The 18,611-nt window shown below is 37.5% G+C and overlaps 2 protein-coding genes across 2 annotated transcripts in view; both read right to left on the bottom strand.

Annotated features, from left to right (window-relative positions):
- Window positions 1-1,246: 1,246 nt before the first annotated feature.
- On the bottom strand, window positions 1,247-7,423 carry LOC306848391 (protein-tyrosine kinase 6-like). The gene is made up of 8 exons (XM_079382905.1): window positions 6,984-7,423; window positions 6,511-6,632; window positions 5,859-6,025; window positions 4,715-4,883; window positions 4,309-4,467; window positions 3,129-3,310; window positions 2,890-3,043; window positions 1,247-2,806 (listed from the first exon to the last, which is right to left on the bottom strand). The coding sequence occupies exons 1-8, from the start codon at window positions 7,334-7,336 to the stop codon at window positions 2,571-2,573; spliced, it is 1,542 nt and encodes a 513-aa protein (XP_079239031.1). The 5' UTR covers window positions 7,337-7,423; the 3' UTR covers window positions 1,247-2,570.
- Window positions 7,424-12,858: 5,435 nt separating this feature from the next.
- The window catches only part of LOC306848536 (nucleolar protein 4-like), a gene marked incomplete at its 5' end in the record, with an annotated part of 43,377 nt that continues 37,624 nt past the window's right edge, over window positions 12,859-18,611 (bottom strand). The window contains 4 exons of the mRNA XM_079383145.1: window positions 12,859-15,052; window positions 15,150-15,339; window positions 15,489-15,608; window positions 16,760-16,948. Coding sequence (XP_079239271.1) covers window positions 14,832-15,052; window positions 15,150-15,339; window positions 15,489-15,608; window positions 16,760-16,948 — 720 coding nt within the window. The 3' untranslated portion in view covers window positions 12,859-14,831. The remainder of the gene's footprint in view (window positions 15,053-15,149; window positions 15,340-15,488; window positions 15,609-16,759; window positions 16,949-18,611) is intronic.

The following is an 18,611-nucleotide window of genomic DNA, read 5'->3' as shown; positions in this document are numbered from 1 at the left end:
CCACATTTGTTTCTAAACAGAAACACGAGCTAAAAACAGCAAACAGTCTCCGCTGCAAGAGCTTCATGAGCGCTGCTCTAGTCTCACCCGCGCGACAAGGTTACTCCGCACAAAGGTGAACACGTGCACACACAAGTTTGGGTACAGGCTCGTTCTTGGAAGCGTTTCAAGCTGTTCTGTTTGTTTCGGTATTCCCAGAGTGTTTGGAAACAGTAAAATAGGAACAGAGTTTCCAGTTAGCATGATTAGCAATCCCATATGTAATCCTCTTTATCATTTCAAAATTTTTCTTTCTTTCTTTTTTATTTTGACACTTATTTGTAATATGCGTATTTATACTGATAACATGCTATTTTGTCCTTTCTATTATTTTATCTGCTGACATGTTTGCTTATACTGCCCTTGTTGTTACATTCATGAATGAACGCACACCTCATATGTGGATAAATATCACCATGCAAATATTTACTGCGGTCAGGCCAGCCTGCACTTTGAAAAACACGGTCATTCTAGCCGCCACGTTATTTTGTGGTCCGCGCATATATTACGCGTTACGGTAATAGCGTGTAAATAAATAAATAAATAGACCAATTAATGTGAAAAAACTGTCTGATGAGAAATAAAAAAATAAAAGCCATTTACAACGTGCATATAACTATTTTGTATCTGTAAATTCACATAGTTATACAAAAAAAAAAACTGTCTCCACAAAAAAACTCCCTGTTTCCACACAACACTTTTAATTCAGATTAGTAGTTCACAACCCCAGGGTGTCACTCAGACAGTTTTAGGACTGTCTGATGTAGCATTACATAATAAAAGCCCTACAAAATCCTCATATATGACCAGGTTGTCTTTAAATTTAGATATTTCTAGAAAATAAACTCCCTGTTTCCACAGAACAGTTTTAATTCAGACTGACAGCCCACTACCCCAGGGTTTTACTTAGCCAATTTCAGGATGGTCTGGTGTAGCATTGCATAATAAAAGCCCTCCCACCAGTTTTGTCTTTAAATTAAGATAGCTCTAAAAAAAGGAAACTCCCTGTTTTCACAGACCAGTTTAAATTAAGATTAATAGTCCACTGCCCCAGGGTGTCACTCAACCAATTTCAAGACGATCTGATGTTGCATTACAAAATAAAAGCCCAGTTTACTTAGCTAATCATATAAATCAACTGGTAATTTTGTATGGGCATATTTTTTTTAAAACCTATTTTGTATCCAGAAAAATGTACTACAAGCCTACTTAATAACAGTATTTTATAATACAGATTTCTGAAGCAAAGTAAAATAAATGGCACAATAAATGCAACCAAATAACATTGTGACACTGTTTTGTAAAACAAGACTGTAATGATATTTCAACACATTCAAAGCTGAGATGAAAACTGAAAAGCAGATGAATTACTTAAAAGAAAACAGACGGCATGAAAGTATGCAAGGCCTAGATTATAACAGTTTTTAACTCCTCCTTTCTGATTTGTAGCCCCGCTGCTGAAGACTGAATGATTGGGTGTCTGATTGCAGACCACACTCCAGAGATGTCAATCATCAAGCAGCTGTCACCTCCCTGAATGTCCTGAACACTGTCAGTTTTCCGATTAGTCTGGCCAGGCAAGTCTAGAGTGTTCTCAATTCTATTTCTGCTCACCACGCACGCACCCATAACATGAACACGTTGTGGCAACACTCGTGTTACTGAGTTTGAATGTTTCAGCAGTAGCAACAATTAGCTGGGTGTGTTGCATCTTCATGTGTGTTTTTGTACATACAATATAAATAGTCCATAGTCATCTAACCCATGAATGTCAATTTAATTTTTTTCATGAAATGCACATTCTGTCTGGTGTAATGACTAGTGTATTTCTGTGGTTTTAAAGCATTTGGAGGATCAGTTAGCTTCTACTTATGAATCAACTGCATTGTGCCAACTGAGAACTGCAGTGGAAAGTTTTTAGATATTGTGAAATGACCTGCGTCCACAAGAACTGGTCAAACTCGTTCTGTTCCAGATGTTGTGTACTCTCTCTCTTACATTCAAGAATTTGTTTGCAGTAGAGAGATTTAAATGGGTCATATCATTATAAATCCTTGATTTCACTGTACTATAAAAAAACACTAACTTTCAAAGCTCACCTTCCAGTCCCTACTAAAAAACAGATCATTTATTGAAATTATTATCATTTCTCATGCAAAAATGAATTTATTATATTATATACATACCATTAATTTAAAATTCAGAGTGCAGATCTAGTGAAAGGAAGTTATTTTTGTAGTACAAGGGTAAAACCTGTTTATAATGAACATAAAACTGATTTTATTAAGTCCATGTGATCCATTCGGAAACTTATCCTTCTCCAAAAAATAATCTTCAGTATCAGCTGGTATTATCCAAGTAGATTTGAGGAAGGCTTGATTACATTAAATGTGAATAATTCACACATGAAATTAGAAAATAAGCACACAAAAAGTGAAAGTGCGTGAATACTGTAAAAAGGGGTGAAATGAGTGGAATGGTGTTTAGATGCATGAACAACTATCCCATTCATTTGTCTTTGCATGGCACTGTTAACTGATGCCTTCTGCTGGATCTGATGTGCTATTGCAGCTCTCAAAGGTCAACTCCATAAATCGCTCACTGGAGTTCTCGAGGAGCCTTTTCAGTTCATTGAAATCTGGTCTTTGGTGAGCTGAGTCTTTCCAACACATCAGCATTATGTCATAGATGTGTGGCGGGCACTTAGGGGGGGAAGGCATTCTGTACCCAGAGGTGATCATATTGTACACCTCTTGATTTGAGAAAGCTGTAAGAATATACACAAAAGAGATGTACTTTAACCTTTCTCAGATCGGCATGAAAAAGAAGATACATAAGTGGTGTACAAACCTGGATACGGGACTCCGCCATAAGTGAACATTTCGTATAGGAGGACCCCAAATGACCAAACATCAGATTTGTTGGAGAACCTTCCATGGCTAATGGCTTCAGGAGCACACCACTTATATGGAATTGTTTTATCTTCAGATGAATAAAACGGGTCCTGTGAAACACATATTGTATCTTAAGCAAATTTTAAGAGTGAATATTTTACACACGTCTTTGATTTACTTGAAGGTAATCCTCACCTTGACGATGCGAGCTAGACCGAAGTCGGCCACTTTACAGATGTAATTGGGCCCCACTAGAACATTCCGGGCTGCCAGGTCTCTGTGGATGCTGTTCTGCTCCTCAAGGTACGCCATCCCATCAGCCACATGACTCGCCATTTCTATCAGTTCCTGCGGTTTCAGGGTCTGCCCCTCCTCACCTGTGAAGGGAAAACTGAAGGAATCATGTCTGTCTGCTTTAAGACTTTGGTTTTTGTACAAAAACAAAACTAGACTCATTTTAAGGAGAGGTATTATTGTATATGTGAGTTGCAGTAATTTCTGAAAAATGTGATTCTAAGCAAAAAAAGAAACAAACTTGAATTTGAATTTTTTTAAATTACTGAAATATATCTGTAAAACAGCTTGTAAAGATGTCACGTAAAGCTACATTTACCTCAGTAAAGTCATTCATATCCTTAGCTCATTACCAATACATAGCTAAAAAAAGAACTTTGTAGAAGAGCATATCGCTAACATTTTAAATAAACTGTTTTTTATAAACTGTGCGCACTAATATATTTTAAAAGCATTACATTTCTTACCTAACATTGATTTCTCATTTAATGTATGTTTGAATAAATCTCGTAATTCTGAAAATCATTTGGCATCTTTAGAGGCCCTTATCTTGAAAACAAGTTTTTGTTATATATCTTATATCAACAACTGTTTAGAGTAAAAACAATAATATCGTTAGAAAATACCAAGGATGATTTTAATTATATGAGAATAGGGAACTCCACCTAAAAGCTATTACGATAACAACTATAAAAAGATACATTTGGAAGCACTTTCAAAATGTTTTTTTTTTTTCAGCTGATATGACAAAAAAACAAAAAAACTTTAAGAGCCAATCAGAATCAATACAACTGTACAGAGCAGGTCACAGAACTGCAGTGTGCACATGCGTTGGTGTGGACAAATTAATTATGGTTATCGTTATAGTTATTGCTTTTGGTGTGACCAGGTCTTTAGATTTTACTTTTTCATTCAGTGAGACATACAACTCAAGAAAATGTTTGTGGTCAAAACAGCTCAAAATGACGCACTAGGTCACATTACCCTTATCGACAGATTACAGTATTACAGTAAATATGCTGATGTCGAAAAAAACTATTATATTTACTGTGTTGATGTCAGATAATAAAGAGGTTGTGACCTCGGAGGAAACTGAGCAGGTTGCCTTTTTCCATAAGCTCAGTGATGATGTAGAAGGGGGTGGAGCTTGTGCAGATAGCAAAGAGTGTGATAAGATGTCTGTGTCTCAGCTTTTTCAGTATTTGAGTCTCCATTAGGAAGTCCCTGTGATTGAGAGATTCTAGAGGAAGAGCAGGAAACACAGTAGAGCACTTATCAGCTAAGCATCAGTATAACAGTGTGTTGGAGCAATAGAGTATGTATTAATACATCAGTCAAAATATAAAAATGTACTATTCACACGGTATCAGGAAAAGAAAACAAATAGGCGACAAGGAAGTAGCCCATTCTATATAAAATATCCATCAGACTCATTCCATCATTTAGCCTTCAGATGTTTCTTTCCTATTTACATGCACCAACCCTACCGTTGTTTTTGAGGATCTTGATGGCCACATTGACCATGCCTTTCCATTTTCCACGGTAAACATCAGCAAAGTATCCTTTACCAAGCTGCTCTTCCAGAGTGAATTCCTCCTTAGGTAACTCCCAGTCATCTACTGTTTGATGGGAAAGATCCTGTGGTTTTGGTTCTGGCTGTTAGTATAAGAAGAAACAGAGAGAAACTCTGTAGGGGAAGTATGCAGTAATACAGACAATTGCATTTTGTTACATATACATATTGTAGATTCAGTTGCGGTAATAACTCAGTTTGCTGATATAGGGGAATCTCTCTCTATATATATAATAAATAGGCAGAATATGTAGGGGTTGCACAAAGTAATTTGACCATGTAGGCCTTAAACATCCTCCAACCTTCTTAGAATAGATTCATACAACTTTTGAATAGTCTTCGGTTGTATGAATCTATAAAAATATCTGCCAGTTGATAAATAAGGCAATCTTAGTTTTTTCCCACTGTAGTCTACACAAATTAGATTAACCCCGTAATAATGGGGTTGACATTATCTTGTCCAACCCCTGTATGTGTGAAATATTACCTGCGAGGAAATTCAACATCACTAGTTATTTAATCTAACTGACAAAATCTCTTCTATGTCAAAAGACAATTTGCATCAGATTAGTATGATAATTGGCTGAGATCCTGTCTTTCTTTTGACCGTCTTTTTATAGTTTACCCATATAGTTCACTCAAAACCGATTTTACATACCCTCATGTCAAATCAAATCCGGTAACAAAAGCTTTCAAGTTTCAAAATGGATGCAAAAGCATCATAGTGTGAAAGAATCATTCAAACCAGTTTTGTGAATCAGATGATTCATTGATTAGAATGAAAAAAGGGATTTGTCCATGAATTGAATTGAAGAGAACTGCCCTTATGAACTTGCGAATGACAGGATGGCCTTTTGGAAGACTTGAAATATAGTACGGAGATCATGTGGCTCACTTTTATAATACTTTATTTTGTCATTTTGAAGCTTGATAGCATCAATCCTACTATAACTTTCGTTCAAGAGTGGCCAGTATATTCTTCAGAAAATGATGTTTGAAAAGACATGACGTATGTAAACAATGTCAAAATTTACTTTATGGGTTTTTCTTTCACTCACCCGTGCACATGGCCGTGTGAGACAGATACCACAGCTCATGATGTTCCTCTTGTAGTACTCCACCAGATTCTCCAGGCTCTGAAATGCCGGAGTCTGATTCAAATAGAAACTTACGTTCTGATTCTGATGGACCTTAATGTGTTTCACTTCCTTGTCACTGATTAACACTGATGGAATGACACACAAAGAGAAAGGATACAGATAGTAGAGGAGCACTGTTAACAGATTATCTGATTAACTGCATGCAGCATGAATTAACCCAGTGTTTCCCAACCCTGTTCCTTGAGGCACACCAACACTATACATTATTGAACTTTTCCCAATAACACACACTTTAATCATCTCATTACGTGAAACTCCAAAACCTGAAATAGATTGGTCAGATAAGGGAAACATCCAAAATATGTACTGTTGGTGAGCCTACAGGAACAGGGTTGGAAAACAGTGAATAAATCGAACAGGAGAGAAGAACATGTTTGGACTAAATAAGCAAGTCTAATTATGACCTGATTGACTACATTTGCAGTGTAACAAAAAGCAAATGTCTCACAGATTAATCTACTACATTATAACAATGATGTTGGGAATGTTGTGTTACTTGTATATGGCGGAACTGGATGTAAAATGCTCAATAGACACAACAATTACATACCTGATAATACACAACCTATCTGATCTCTTTCACTGTCACGCAACAAGAAAGCACCAACTCCATTCCCTGGAGCCAAGAGCAAATTCTGGGCCTCAAATCGGTTCAGCGTCCCAAAAGACCAGCTAAAGAAGAGCACATTGTTCAGATGTTGCACACACGTCTCAAACCACATTCATGTGCACCAGAGTTGGGACAGGAATGAATTTGTCTAAACCTGGATGAATGCATTTAATTAAGTGACAATAATTTGACTCTTATTGAAAAGTATTTGCACTCTGTAGGCTACTCTGAACAGGCATTGTTTTTAGTCATAAAGGTGTTCATAATTTTGTTATTAGGTAAGTACAGAGAAAACTTGTTTATTTGTATTTTAATTATTTATCAGATGTTATTTTTAAAGCCAACCCAGAGTGTCTGTGGATTATTTTTGCTGACAGAGCAAGTGGATTATTAAAAAAAGGTAGCCTACTCACGGTTGCTCTTTCGCCGTCATCTTTCTCGCTAGGTAGTTTTGAGGAACGACGCCCTTGGCTGTCACCCTACCGTTTCTGTCCAGCTTAAAGGCAGTCCACCAGTCACCCTGACACTCAAAGATTTGGAACTGCTCGCCCTCCTGGAAGGACAGTTCCTCGTCCGCGCGAGCCTGGAAGGGCCACAACGCCGTGTAGATTTCACCGGCGGGCTCAGAAGAGGGCGGATTCGGGGCATTTTGTGTCTGAAGTTTGCTGGTATTCGCTGGTTTTTCAACTTCGGTCTTAGACGACCTGAACAGTCTCTCACAAAGCGCTCCGAAACCGGGGCACGAGCAGCGCCCGTCCTTGGACATTTCATTTGAATGTGAATCGATGACTATAACAGGTTCCGGACTGATGGGACGTGGAAGCTGAGTCCTCCACCGGTAAATGACTAAACTCGAGTGAAAGAGCTGGGAGGAGCACACACAAAGGTTGTGCCTCAACTGCCGTCAACCTGGACAGCATTTCTGACAGCGCCTGTACCCAAGAATGCGGTTTAGGTGTTATGAAACACATTCAGATTTGAGACACGACCACGGTTTAAACAGGTACGAAACTCAGCGAGCTATACACTTGAACTTCAGATCCAGAGCAGTATGTACTAGCCTATGCATATATGACAGAAACAATTCATTTCCTACATTAATCAAAAAGTGAGCAAGATTAGACAGATATTTGTAGATTTTTATAATATGTGACCCTGGACCACAAAACTAGTCTTAAGTCGCTGGGGTATATTTGTAGCAATAGCCAAAAATACATTGTATGGGTCAAAATTATTGATTTTTCTTTTACGCCAAAAATCATTAGGACATTAAGTAGGCAGATCATGTTTCATGAAGATATTTTGTAAATTTCTTACTGTAAATAAATCAAAACTTAATTTTTGATTAGTAGCTAATATGCATGGCTAAGAACTTCATTTTGACAACTTTAAAGGCGATTTTCTCAATATTTTGATTTGGCACCCTCAGCTTCCAGATTTTCAAATAGTTATCTCAGCCAAATATTGTCCTATCCTAACAAATCATACATCAATGGAAAGCTTATTTTTTCAGCTTTCAAATGATATATAAATCTCAATTTCGAAAAATTGAATTGATTGGTTTTGTGGTCCTGGGTCATATATGTAGAATGAATTTAGGTAAATTGGGATATTGCTCTAGTTTGCCTTTGAGATGACATTATCTTTGCCATAATGTAATGCATTTTGTACACTTGCATGCAGTATAGTATGAGGCCTCTTTTCATTGCATAATAATAAAGGCTGCAGTTTTTAACACTTTGCGGAAAAAAAAAAAAAGATATGCGAGCCAGCATATGGGGTTTCACAGATTTGAGACGCTGCCCTAACCCTCTGCAGAATTTCTAGGCTCTTTTCAAAAAGGGCAGTTTTCAAAACAGTGAAAGTTCCTGCAAAAACTCTAAAGACTGACCACAGTTCTTCCAGTAATGCCATCATAAAAAAAAAAAAAAGTTTTAGGCTCCAATTAAACGGCCTAGAGTTTCTCCAATGGTAGCACCACTGTGGCAATAAACTCCAAATAGTGCTTCAATTTTTACATTGCATACTGCTTAGGAAAAAAAAAAACAGACTAAGCTACAAAAACACCTGCTCTTCATGCCACTGACATAGGATTCACAAGTTTATCCTTACATCTAATCTGATAGCAAATAGTACACTGTAAAAAATGGAATGGGCTATTTGCTTAAAAAAATTATGGTAACAATATTACACTTAATATTTTTTAGTAGTTTTTACAACTTGATTTTTTAATGGAATCTACCTGAAAAAATCATGTAAAATCTCCTAAATTAATTAATCTATGACACAATGAATTTATTATAATTAGTGAAATGTGCTCATTTATTTTAAGTTGATTCTCAAAATTTGAGTTATTGTTGACTGAGTTATTTTGTACATTTAAAAGACTGTATACAGCCAAACAGCTCAAGTAGGAAAATACTTGAGAAATACTGGAAAGTACTGCGCTAGCACTAGCAAAGCTACTGCTCATTGAACGAGGTCTGATGCCCTAGAGGTGTAGTATCCAGAACCATATGCGCTACTCTTCTGCACAATGGTAACTATTGCACTGTACAATGGAATCTTCAATCAGAAACTCTTTCAAATGTCAAACATAACTGAACATTAAACATTAATAGATGTTTCCCTTCACTCAAAAACACATAAAATAGCATTTAATTTCAAAATTCACTCTCCATCCAGCTATATGCAAAGCATGCTGGGAACTAACAATCACCTCTAAAATAAAACTGCAAAATTGAGCTAATTCTCTTAAAATAAACAGGTAGCCTTTCCTTTTTTTTTTAGTTTAATCAGTTCCTCAATTGAAGCCTCAAAACGGCTGAAGATTCCTTTAAAAAAATGAGGAAAACACATCTCTTGGTTTTATTAGTAAAAAGTCCTCAATATTTTCTACACAACACTGAATCACAATTTCTTTAATGAAATATACACACTATTTTAAAGTATCACCTTAATTTTTTTAATGAAAATTACAAGACCCATGATTAATTTTTTACAGTGTAAGCATATTTTGGCGTCCTGTTCTGGGGGAAGGCTCCGAGCCCAGAATATGGCCCGAACCCAGAGAACTCCCCCTATCCCTAATATGTGATAAAATAGATTAGGGGTGAGGAGTTGGGGTGGAGGAGGGATGCCGGAAAAATGTCCTTGGACAGAGATAGGCAGGCTGCATATTTATACGCATTGTGCTCGTTAGGATAGTCAGCTAAATGAGTTGCACCAAATTAGTTGATTATCTGATCGTGCTCCTCCCGAACCTTGTTAATAAAACATCATCAAGAATTTAGTGATCATAGCCACTGAAAGAAAGGCAGACTGCAATGTGACTTCAGTTCACAGATTTTATTCAGACAGCTCTGGAGGAAAGAGCAACTCGGGTTGCAGGTGTTTTCTCTGTCCACAGCGATGACACCACACCGAAAACTTTAAAATGTCTTAGAATGAGTCTCTCGGCAAAGTGATATGTAAAAGGCAGGAAATTCACCCACCTGTGCTTTTTTATTTTTTTTTTCTTTTCTTTGTTTTTACATTAAACAAACAGAAATGAATTTCACCTGCCATATTCTCCATCTTTTAGGCGCTTCACATATATTTATATATATATATTTATGTTTATCAACACTTTTCTAAAGAATTCAAATATTCAGCCACATGTACTGGATTCAAAATCACAATAAATATATATATATATATAAAAACAAACAAAACACATACATAGCAAATCCAATATAATTGGGTTGATATTGGAGAGAGGGAGGACTCGTCAGCACAGACGCACAGACCTGGTTAAAAAAAAGTAACACAGATCCAAAGGGTTCCTGAGGTTTGCATGTTTCCCGTACATAAGAACAGTGTAAAGGGAATGGCTTTCTGACTCACTGAGAGGCTTCTGACTGAGGTCAAAGAGCACAGGTCAGTTGGTTTATGAGTTGGGTGGATCTGCCCCGTCCCAAACACGATGCCCCTATCTATATTCCCAATAATATAAAAAAGAAAATGACATGACATCAAGAGTTTTGTCTTTTGCTTTTTCTTTAGAACAAGCATAGATAACTAAGGGACTACTGTAAGGGGGCAATTTACTCCCACATTTGTGGAGAAGAAAATTAGTGGTGCCCTTTGAGCTGATGATAAGTCCCACCTCTCTCTCGTCCTCGGCATCTACCATCAGTAGTGACAACCATGTCTAAAGGCCCTTACACAGACAACGTTTTGCACTGGATGTGAAACTGAAGCTTGACAAAGGAAAATACAAAAACATAGCTAATAACTCACAATTCACACAATGTCTTAAAAATTAAAGGATTAAAGCAACAACTTGAGAAAATAAATATACAAAGATTGATGCACAAGAGTGTGCAAAGGCCTTTACTGTGGTTTAAGTTCAGCATGTCCATGTTCTCCTCCATTCAGATTTGATTTAAAGTAAAAAGTACATTGTGGGGTCACGACAGGACGATAGGCGGGGCTTTACTAGGACAAACAAAATCAACAAGAGCAATTAAAGAAACAACAATTTTTTTTTAAAATTCTGTACATGTAAACATCACACACTTCCACTGAGTCAAAAAACCAGAAAGAAATCATACAAAGCTTCACATTGGTATACAAAGAGAAACTGAGCTTCAGCTTACAGTTTCTAGTAAGTACAGGAGTAAAAACAAATAAAATACCATAATCATAATAATATTACAAAGCACCACAAAATTAAAATATATCACAGGCAATGGTTGTTACCACATTTGATTGCAGAGTTTAGCTGCATGGTTTAAAAAAAATAAAAAGCTGTAGAATTTCTTGCCTTTTCCTTTTCCTGTGTCGTGTGTTCACCAACCTCAGATGTCCAGACAGCTTCCTAAAAATCTTACACTTCTAATGTCATTTAGAAACAAAATCCAGGCCAAATCAATGGCCTGGTACAACTTTTGAACTCTCAATACACCAACATATTTATGGTGTAGGTAAATTCAAATGCTCGCTTTCTTGCAATCACCATATACTTTTTATACACCGTATTTTTCTTTTCTCAACTTAAAGCCCAATGCTTGACGGGTTCACATTCTCCTGCATGGTGTAAGGGAACAAATGATTACAATGCAGAGCAAATAAAGACAGAACATTATGGCTTGAGAATGATCAGCTGCATTTCATAATTTAGGATCATTTAGGTGGTTTTAAGGCTCCATCCCATAAACATTTTTTCCTTCACGGATTGTAAAGTGCTACTATGTTAACCAATTTAATCCTTTATAAAGTGTGACATCTGAATATAAATTAACTATTGATCCTGCACATATCATTTTATCTGTTCATCAATGAATCTATGTCAATGAGTAACAAGAGGTAATAAGCAGGCTTTGAGCCTAAGTTGAAGACAACTTAGAGTTTTTTCTCTTTAGAAGTTGTGTCATTTGGATGTCGTATTCAGTCATTTGGAGACCAATCTGAGATGCATGTTTTACAGTAGGAATGTTGAGTCTCGCAACATTGATTCCCTTCAGACTGTCAGTGTCCTACAACCAGTTTTTAAAGAAAAAATGAAAAAAAATATATATATTTAATTTACTAAATTAAAACGTTAACACAAAACAACAAAGCACAACTGGAATGGCAAGACAGAAATAAATATATCCAGATAATAAAAAAAGATGTTTGCAGCTAAACAGAGGAAAATGCTCTGTTGCGCATAATCATGTTGCAGAGTGAGGACACGGTTCAAGCTATGGCTACAAGACTTGAAGGCCCTGTATTGTCACCACTCCACTAAAGGCTAGAGAGTCAGAGTGAGATCTCACACAACGCTATGCCGTTTTCCGAGGGATCAAGTCACAATTGTTTAGGATTGTCTTTTGCTTTTTTTTTTTAAATACAGTTTTTTAACAATGGCATTTGTGAACATGAGAAAATGCAGGCAGGAGGAAGAGTGGCAATGCATCGTCAATGTTCTACACACGGTTCCTGTGGATGATGCTACCTTAGTCCACCAATCAATGCCTCTCAAGCTCTTGTGTTGCTGACTGAAAGGAAAGGATGTCACCATTGTTTCCCTTCTGCTAATATTAGGTCCTTTCTCTCAAACTCAGTATGCATATACAGTATGTGTGCCAATAGGATGTTAAGTCCCTCTGTTTTGACTGGTCCCCGTGAAGATGAAAGTGTTTCAGTCATGAGGTTAGAAAAAAAGAGCAGCATTCACAACTTAACAGAATGTGTTTGCGACGCAATGCAGCATGGGAAATGCAGTCCTTGTTCTTTTTTTTTTATTTATTTTGAATTTTTTTAACAAGTCCATCTACGGCCCTCCGGTCTGGGAGGTCGATGTCGCTCGTGTTCCTGTGAGACATTTTCCTACAGTGCATGGATGTACTGAGGATGGAGGTTTGCCAAGGCAATTGAGCATGTAGGAAAGGGTTCAAAGCGTTCCACTCAGCACAGCTTCATTTGCATAATGTCCAACATTCCCAGCCAATAGAATTTCAGCATCTTCTTTTTTGCACTCACTAATCACGGTTTCTTTTCATAGATTTTTAAGTGTGCATGTGTAAGCTAGGATGAAATGTATTATACTTAAATGAGGAATATATATATATATGTACAAAAGACATCTGGTAATGCGTTTATAATTGAAAATGATAGATTTTCAGACACTGACACACTATAACGATTATCATCTACATTGCACCTTCTCCCCAAACCTCATTAGCATTGAACAGAAGAAGAAAGATCTTACAAAAACCCTTTTCTCTTAGATCTGTTCTATATCTAAAATGGCTAAATCTGGAGCAAAGCTGCTGCATGGTAAGAGATATGTCTATGGTAAGAAAACAACTTAAACATCTGAGGAATTTTCAAATTCTATAAAAAAAGATGCCGTTGACATAGGAATCTAATCTGACAGTAATATTTTCTGCCATAGCGTAAACTTTAGGCAGGAGAGGACATCATTTTGTGTATGTTTTGGGCATCACTCCTAAAATAAAATTACAGCTATTTTTGTGTGTGTGTGTGTGTGTGTGTGTGTCTCAAAAGTCTGGACTCTCTGGGGTGGACTGATAGCTCTCACTGTGTGATTGTGCTCTGTGCAAGGTGCTTGCAATGCTGCTGTGAGTACAGACACCTTTTGCTTTGTGTTCTGATCATCTCATCATAAAACAACGTTTAACAAGTCATCTCAGCCCTCCGAGAAGGATTAAGGTAAGGAAATTTGATAAAGACACTATCATGGACATAAAGCTGTCATGAGCAATGTGTGATAGGTAGGTTTATAGAAAGAGCATAGGCAGAGTTTGGGGGGGGGGGGGGGGGTGTTGGGGGGTGTTTCGAGTGTCTGAAACTTTGCTTTTGTAAAGCTAAATTATAGAAAATGGTTTTTAAAAATTGTATTAACAAATATATGATCTTTTTATTAATTATATTGTTGTGGGCAAAATGAGCTTTTTCTTGTTCTGTGTCAATAAATTTAGCTTGCTTTGTGCACAAGAATCAACAAGATACTTCAAGTGTCTTAAACATTGATTCTAGTGACTCCAATTTCTGTTTGAGTTTATTTATTCCCTCTATGTGCATTAACAAGTCTGTGTAAAGCACCTTATATATTATCAGCCAAAAAATAATACTTTAAATGTTAAATAAAGTTAAATTTGGCTGGTAATTTTATTTAGAATGGTAACATAATGCATGGTTCTTATTTTAATATTTTATTGCACTGTAGTAAAATGTTAAAATAAAATCCATGTATTATGTTGCCATTCCGAATGAACTTACCAGTTATTCATGGTTAAACTGCAAGAAAGACCTCAAGGTTTTTATCTAAGAACCCCATAATTACTTTAAAGTTTTTATGAGAGGTAGCGTTTCATATAAAAGTTGGCCAATATATGGTGCAGCAAGGGAAACTGACCTGTGCTTTGCTTTTTACTAAAAATATACAATAGTAATAATAATAAATAATGTACATTTAAATAAAATGTTATGTTATGTTTAAAAAAAATATGCAAAATACAGGTTCATGGCTGGTGAACCTGAGATTATTATGGCTGGTAAATGTTCTCAATTTTGTACCCTGTATGTGCGCTTCAGATACAACTTCTTCTTATCCCCCATTTTACTCCCCCTAAGTGGTGTCAAACTCCGCCTACGGGCTTTAGGTGTATATGTTTGTAACTGCGCATAGCTACATGTATCTTTCCTGTCATAGTGTGCATTTATGTGTGTGCTAATGAGAGAGACGGGCAGTACCAGCCTGTGTGCAGTTCTCAGTTCTGCTGCAGTATGAGGTTCTCAAGCTCGTCAGCAGAGCGAAGCAGGAAGGCCGCAGACTCACGGTAACCTGCAATCAGTTGCCGAACAGCCGTGACCTCAGGAGGGCTGAGCTGGGCAGATGCCCCTCCGCCCCCTCCACCCTGACCATGACTGTTTGAACTAGAGGAGGAAGTGCTGTTGGATGCCAAAGATTTCATACTGAGATCAGTGGGACCTAAAAAAAAAAGAAAAAGACATTTATGTAAAATAATTATCTAGTAGATCTACAGAAAAGACTAGAATAGGGTTACTACAATATGCATTTCACCCACCATTGGTTTGTGATGTGCCATTGTTTTGGAGGCTGTTTCCAATGGTCCCGTATCCACGGAAACTGTAATTAAGTCCACCATTGGTGTAGAGTTGGTCCTGGGAGTAGGCCGAGGCGGCCAGTGTGAAGCCTGAGTGCGCCAGAGCAGCCGGATCTCTGGAGTTAGGCTTGTCTGCTGCAACTGACTCATCCTGTATGGACAAAATGGAAGGATAAAGGGATGTGATAAGGCAAAGGAAGACACGGATATCTCACTAAGTAATCTAAAAACCAATCAACATTTTCTGGAATGCATTCGATTTGATTAAAGATCTAGAGATCAATGCGCACATGCACTCACATGGGCCTGATATATGTCAAGGCGCATCCTCTTAGCAGCATTCCGTGTTTCGCTCTCACATGCTGCTGCAAGGATGTTCTCAGCCATGGCGGAGGTGAGGTGAGGGGGGGTGGGCCGTGTCTGACACCATCGGAAAGGGCAGAAAAATGTCAAAGTCAACCTTATGAATTTCTTACAATATTCTAATCTTGGAGGATGGTGTTTTTAAGCCATATATAATTTAAACTGTTACCAATTACTGTAGTAAAAACCTGTATTATTTTAGCCTTTCTCTGGAACTGAACTCATTGAAATGGATATTCTATTAAAGAGTAAACAAAAGATCCGTTAAAAGGGGAAAATAACAGTATACATAAACCCTTCTGGTTGCAACTGCTCATATACATTCAAGTTTGATTTCTGTAGTTTCTAGAAATGCCTGTCTGACTACATTTAATTCCACTGAGATGCAGAAAATAAAATATGGATTGGCTAAACATTGAACCCTTCTTTAAGAGCAGTAATTCTCAATCATGTTTTTTTTCAATCATGACAGCACAACACACTCTCAGAAAAAAGATACAAACTGTTACGGGGGCACATTTTGGAACTTTTTTACCCCTAGATCGTAAAAATTCGTAACATAAAGGTGCATATTAATACTTTAAAAGTACATATTAGTACCTAAATATGTACCTAAATATCCACCCTCAATACCACGACTGAGGTGAGACCCTTGAGCAAGGCACCGAACCGCCAACTGCCCGGGCGCTGCAGCATTGGCTGCCCACTGCTCCGGGTGTATGTTCACTACTGTGTGTACACTTGCATGGGTTAAATGCAGAGCACAAATTCCAAGTATGGGTCACCATACTTGGCCACACACCACTTCCCTTTCCTTTTCCTTTCCTAAAGTGTATGAGTAACTTATGTAAGGGTACCACCTAACTGACATTTATGTGTCTTTTTTTCTGAGAGTGCACATTTTGGATGTTTCTCCCATCTAGCACACTAAGTTGAGGTCATGGAGCTAATAAGTTGAATTAGGCTTGTTAAATAATAAAGTTCAGTACTGTGATCCTCAAGTACCAGGGTTCAAAATTGACTGGCTGTGACCGTATCAGCCACTAGAGGGCAGTAGTTTGCCTTCGAATGGTGTGTAGCACAAAAATGTTTAAGCTTGAATTTCATGTGGTATTTGGATTTTCTGTGGTATTGTCATTGCACAGATAATTACGGCAGATGTGCATGTTTGTTTGTCAGTACATGTGCAAATTCCCATGTTTTCCTACCTCAAAGCCACCCTTCTTCATGCGGCGACAGGATTTGAGGTAGGTTCGGATACGTTTGCGAGCACGTTCTTGAAACTCTGGGAACTGGCGGCTGCAAGACTCAATGATGGCCTGGATTTTCTCTTTGGGCTGCTTTGAGATTGGAACCATCCGGTCTAAGTTCTCATCCACAAACAACCGCACAAACATCTGAAAACATAAAGAAATATTAGAGCAGTCCAAAAAAGGAAATGGAAAAGGATAGAGCATATAACAAGAAAAGGAAAATTGTATATAACTGAATCTGATGTTGTCATTAAGATGTAAGCATGAAGGGGGAAGAGAAATGTAACTGGAGAAACTTCTGCTTTAGCATTGAGAGGAAAATAATCATTAGGGTTCAGCAGGTCACTAAAATGCTTCTATTTTTATTAAAATTAGTTTTTTTCCTCAGTATCATTTATATGACCAGCATAACAATTTAAGAGAAAGGTGGAAATTAAAAAGTCAATATGAATTTCCGTATGTCTTCATACTTGCTTTCTCAAGCTGCATGTACTCCACCAGTCTGTGTAAAACCTGACAATCATATTAATTAGACCAGATTAGAATATTAGAATATATATATGTGTGTGTGTGTACTGTATATTTATATATATATATATACAGTAGTCAACAACATTTGAAGTGGATAAAAAAAGTGTTAATCAAGAACACATTTTGGTTTTAGGACAACTTTGACGAAAGGTTTTGATTCACTTCAAATGTTGACTACTATATGTGTGTGTGTGTGTGTGACCCTGGACCACAAAACCAGTCATAACAAAATCCTCCGAAAGCTGAATAAATAAGCTTTCCATTGATGTATGGTTTGATAGGACAGGACAGCATTTGGCCGAGATGCGTTATTCTGTCTCTCACTGTTCAAATAAACCTAACCTACCATTAGAATTATATACTGATCATTTCTTTCAGTTGGCAAACATACAAAATCAGCAGAGGATCAAATATTTTTTTTTCCCCCTGTATGTCAAGGTTCTGTCACTTTGGTCTAGTTTATTCATGGTTTTGTGACGGAGCCCTGACACTCCCTTCTTGTCTTGTTTTCTCTCTTGTGCTCTGTTTCAGCTCGTTGGGGCGTGGTGTTCGGGTCCCGGCACTCCTGTCTTGTTCAGGCTTGGTTCTGGTTTTGTGTCGGGGTTCGGACACTCACTCTCCAGGTTTGTTCTCGCTGTTGGAGCGTGCGATTTCGAGTTCGCTCGGGCCGTGCGCTCCTCTGTCCTCTGTGTGTGTGTTTTGTTCGGCACGCGGTTCGATTTCGGCCGCGTGCTTTTTTTCTCTTGTATTTTGTCTTGTTCTGTGTGGCACGCAGCTTGTGTTTTTTCACTGGATGCGAGCTTTCATGTTTGTCATGTTTTGTGAACGCGCGGCTTATAAGTCTCCTCAATAGCTGTGTGTTCGTGTCCTGTTTTGCACATGGCTAGTGATTTTGTTTTGCTGGCCATGTGCTTGTGTTTTTGTTTTGTGTGAGCACATGGCTTGTCTTGTTTGGTTCTATGTGCCATGTGCTCTCATGTCAATTGTCTTGACCCCACCCACCTTGTTTCCTGATTATTGGTTAATTTGCCCCACCTGTCACCTCATTACCCTCCTCATTTGCTCCCTTTATAATCTCCTTGTGTTTGCAGTCCTGTGCTGGTTCGTTGTCGATTTTACACTGTGTGAAGTCTTGTCCTGCCTTGTCTTGTTGACTATATATATATATATATATATATAAATAATATTGCTAATTAGGTTTAAATTAGTTTTTCTGTTTTAAGTCCTTACTTATTTCCAGTAAGTAATTTTAGTACTTCAACCCAAACATATGTCA

The sequence above is a fragment of the Barbus barbus genome (genome assembly GCF_936440315.1).
Source record: "Barbus barbus genome assembly, chromosome: 28".
NCBI classification, from domain to species: domain Eukaryota; kingdom Metazoa; phylum Chordata; class Actinopteri; order Cypriniformes; family Cyprinidae; genus Barbus; species Barbus barbus.
Note: the sequence above shows the minus strand (reverse complement) of the source record. Positions and strands in the feature narration are given on the sequence as shown.

Excerpts from the sequence above, each read along its gene's own strand:
- LOC306848391 (XM_079382905.1), bottom strand. The coding sequence starts at position 7,336 with ATGTCCAAGGACGGGCGCTGCTCGTGCCCCGGTTTCGGAGCGCTTTGT. Across the intron at positions 6,026-6,510 it reads GATAGGTTGTGTATTATCAG|TGTTAATCAGTGACAAGGAA; the intron begins GTATGTAATTGT and ends TCATTCCATCAG. Across the intron at positions 4,884-5,858 it reads TCACACGGCCATGTGCACGG|CCAGAACCAAAACCACAGGA; the intron begins GTGAGTGAAAGA and ends TTATACTAACAG.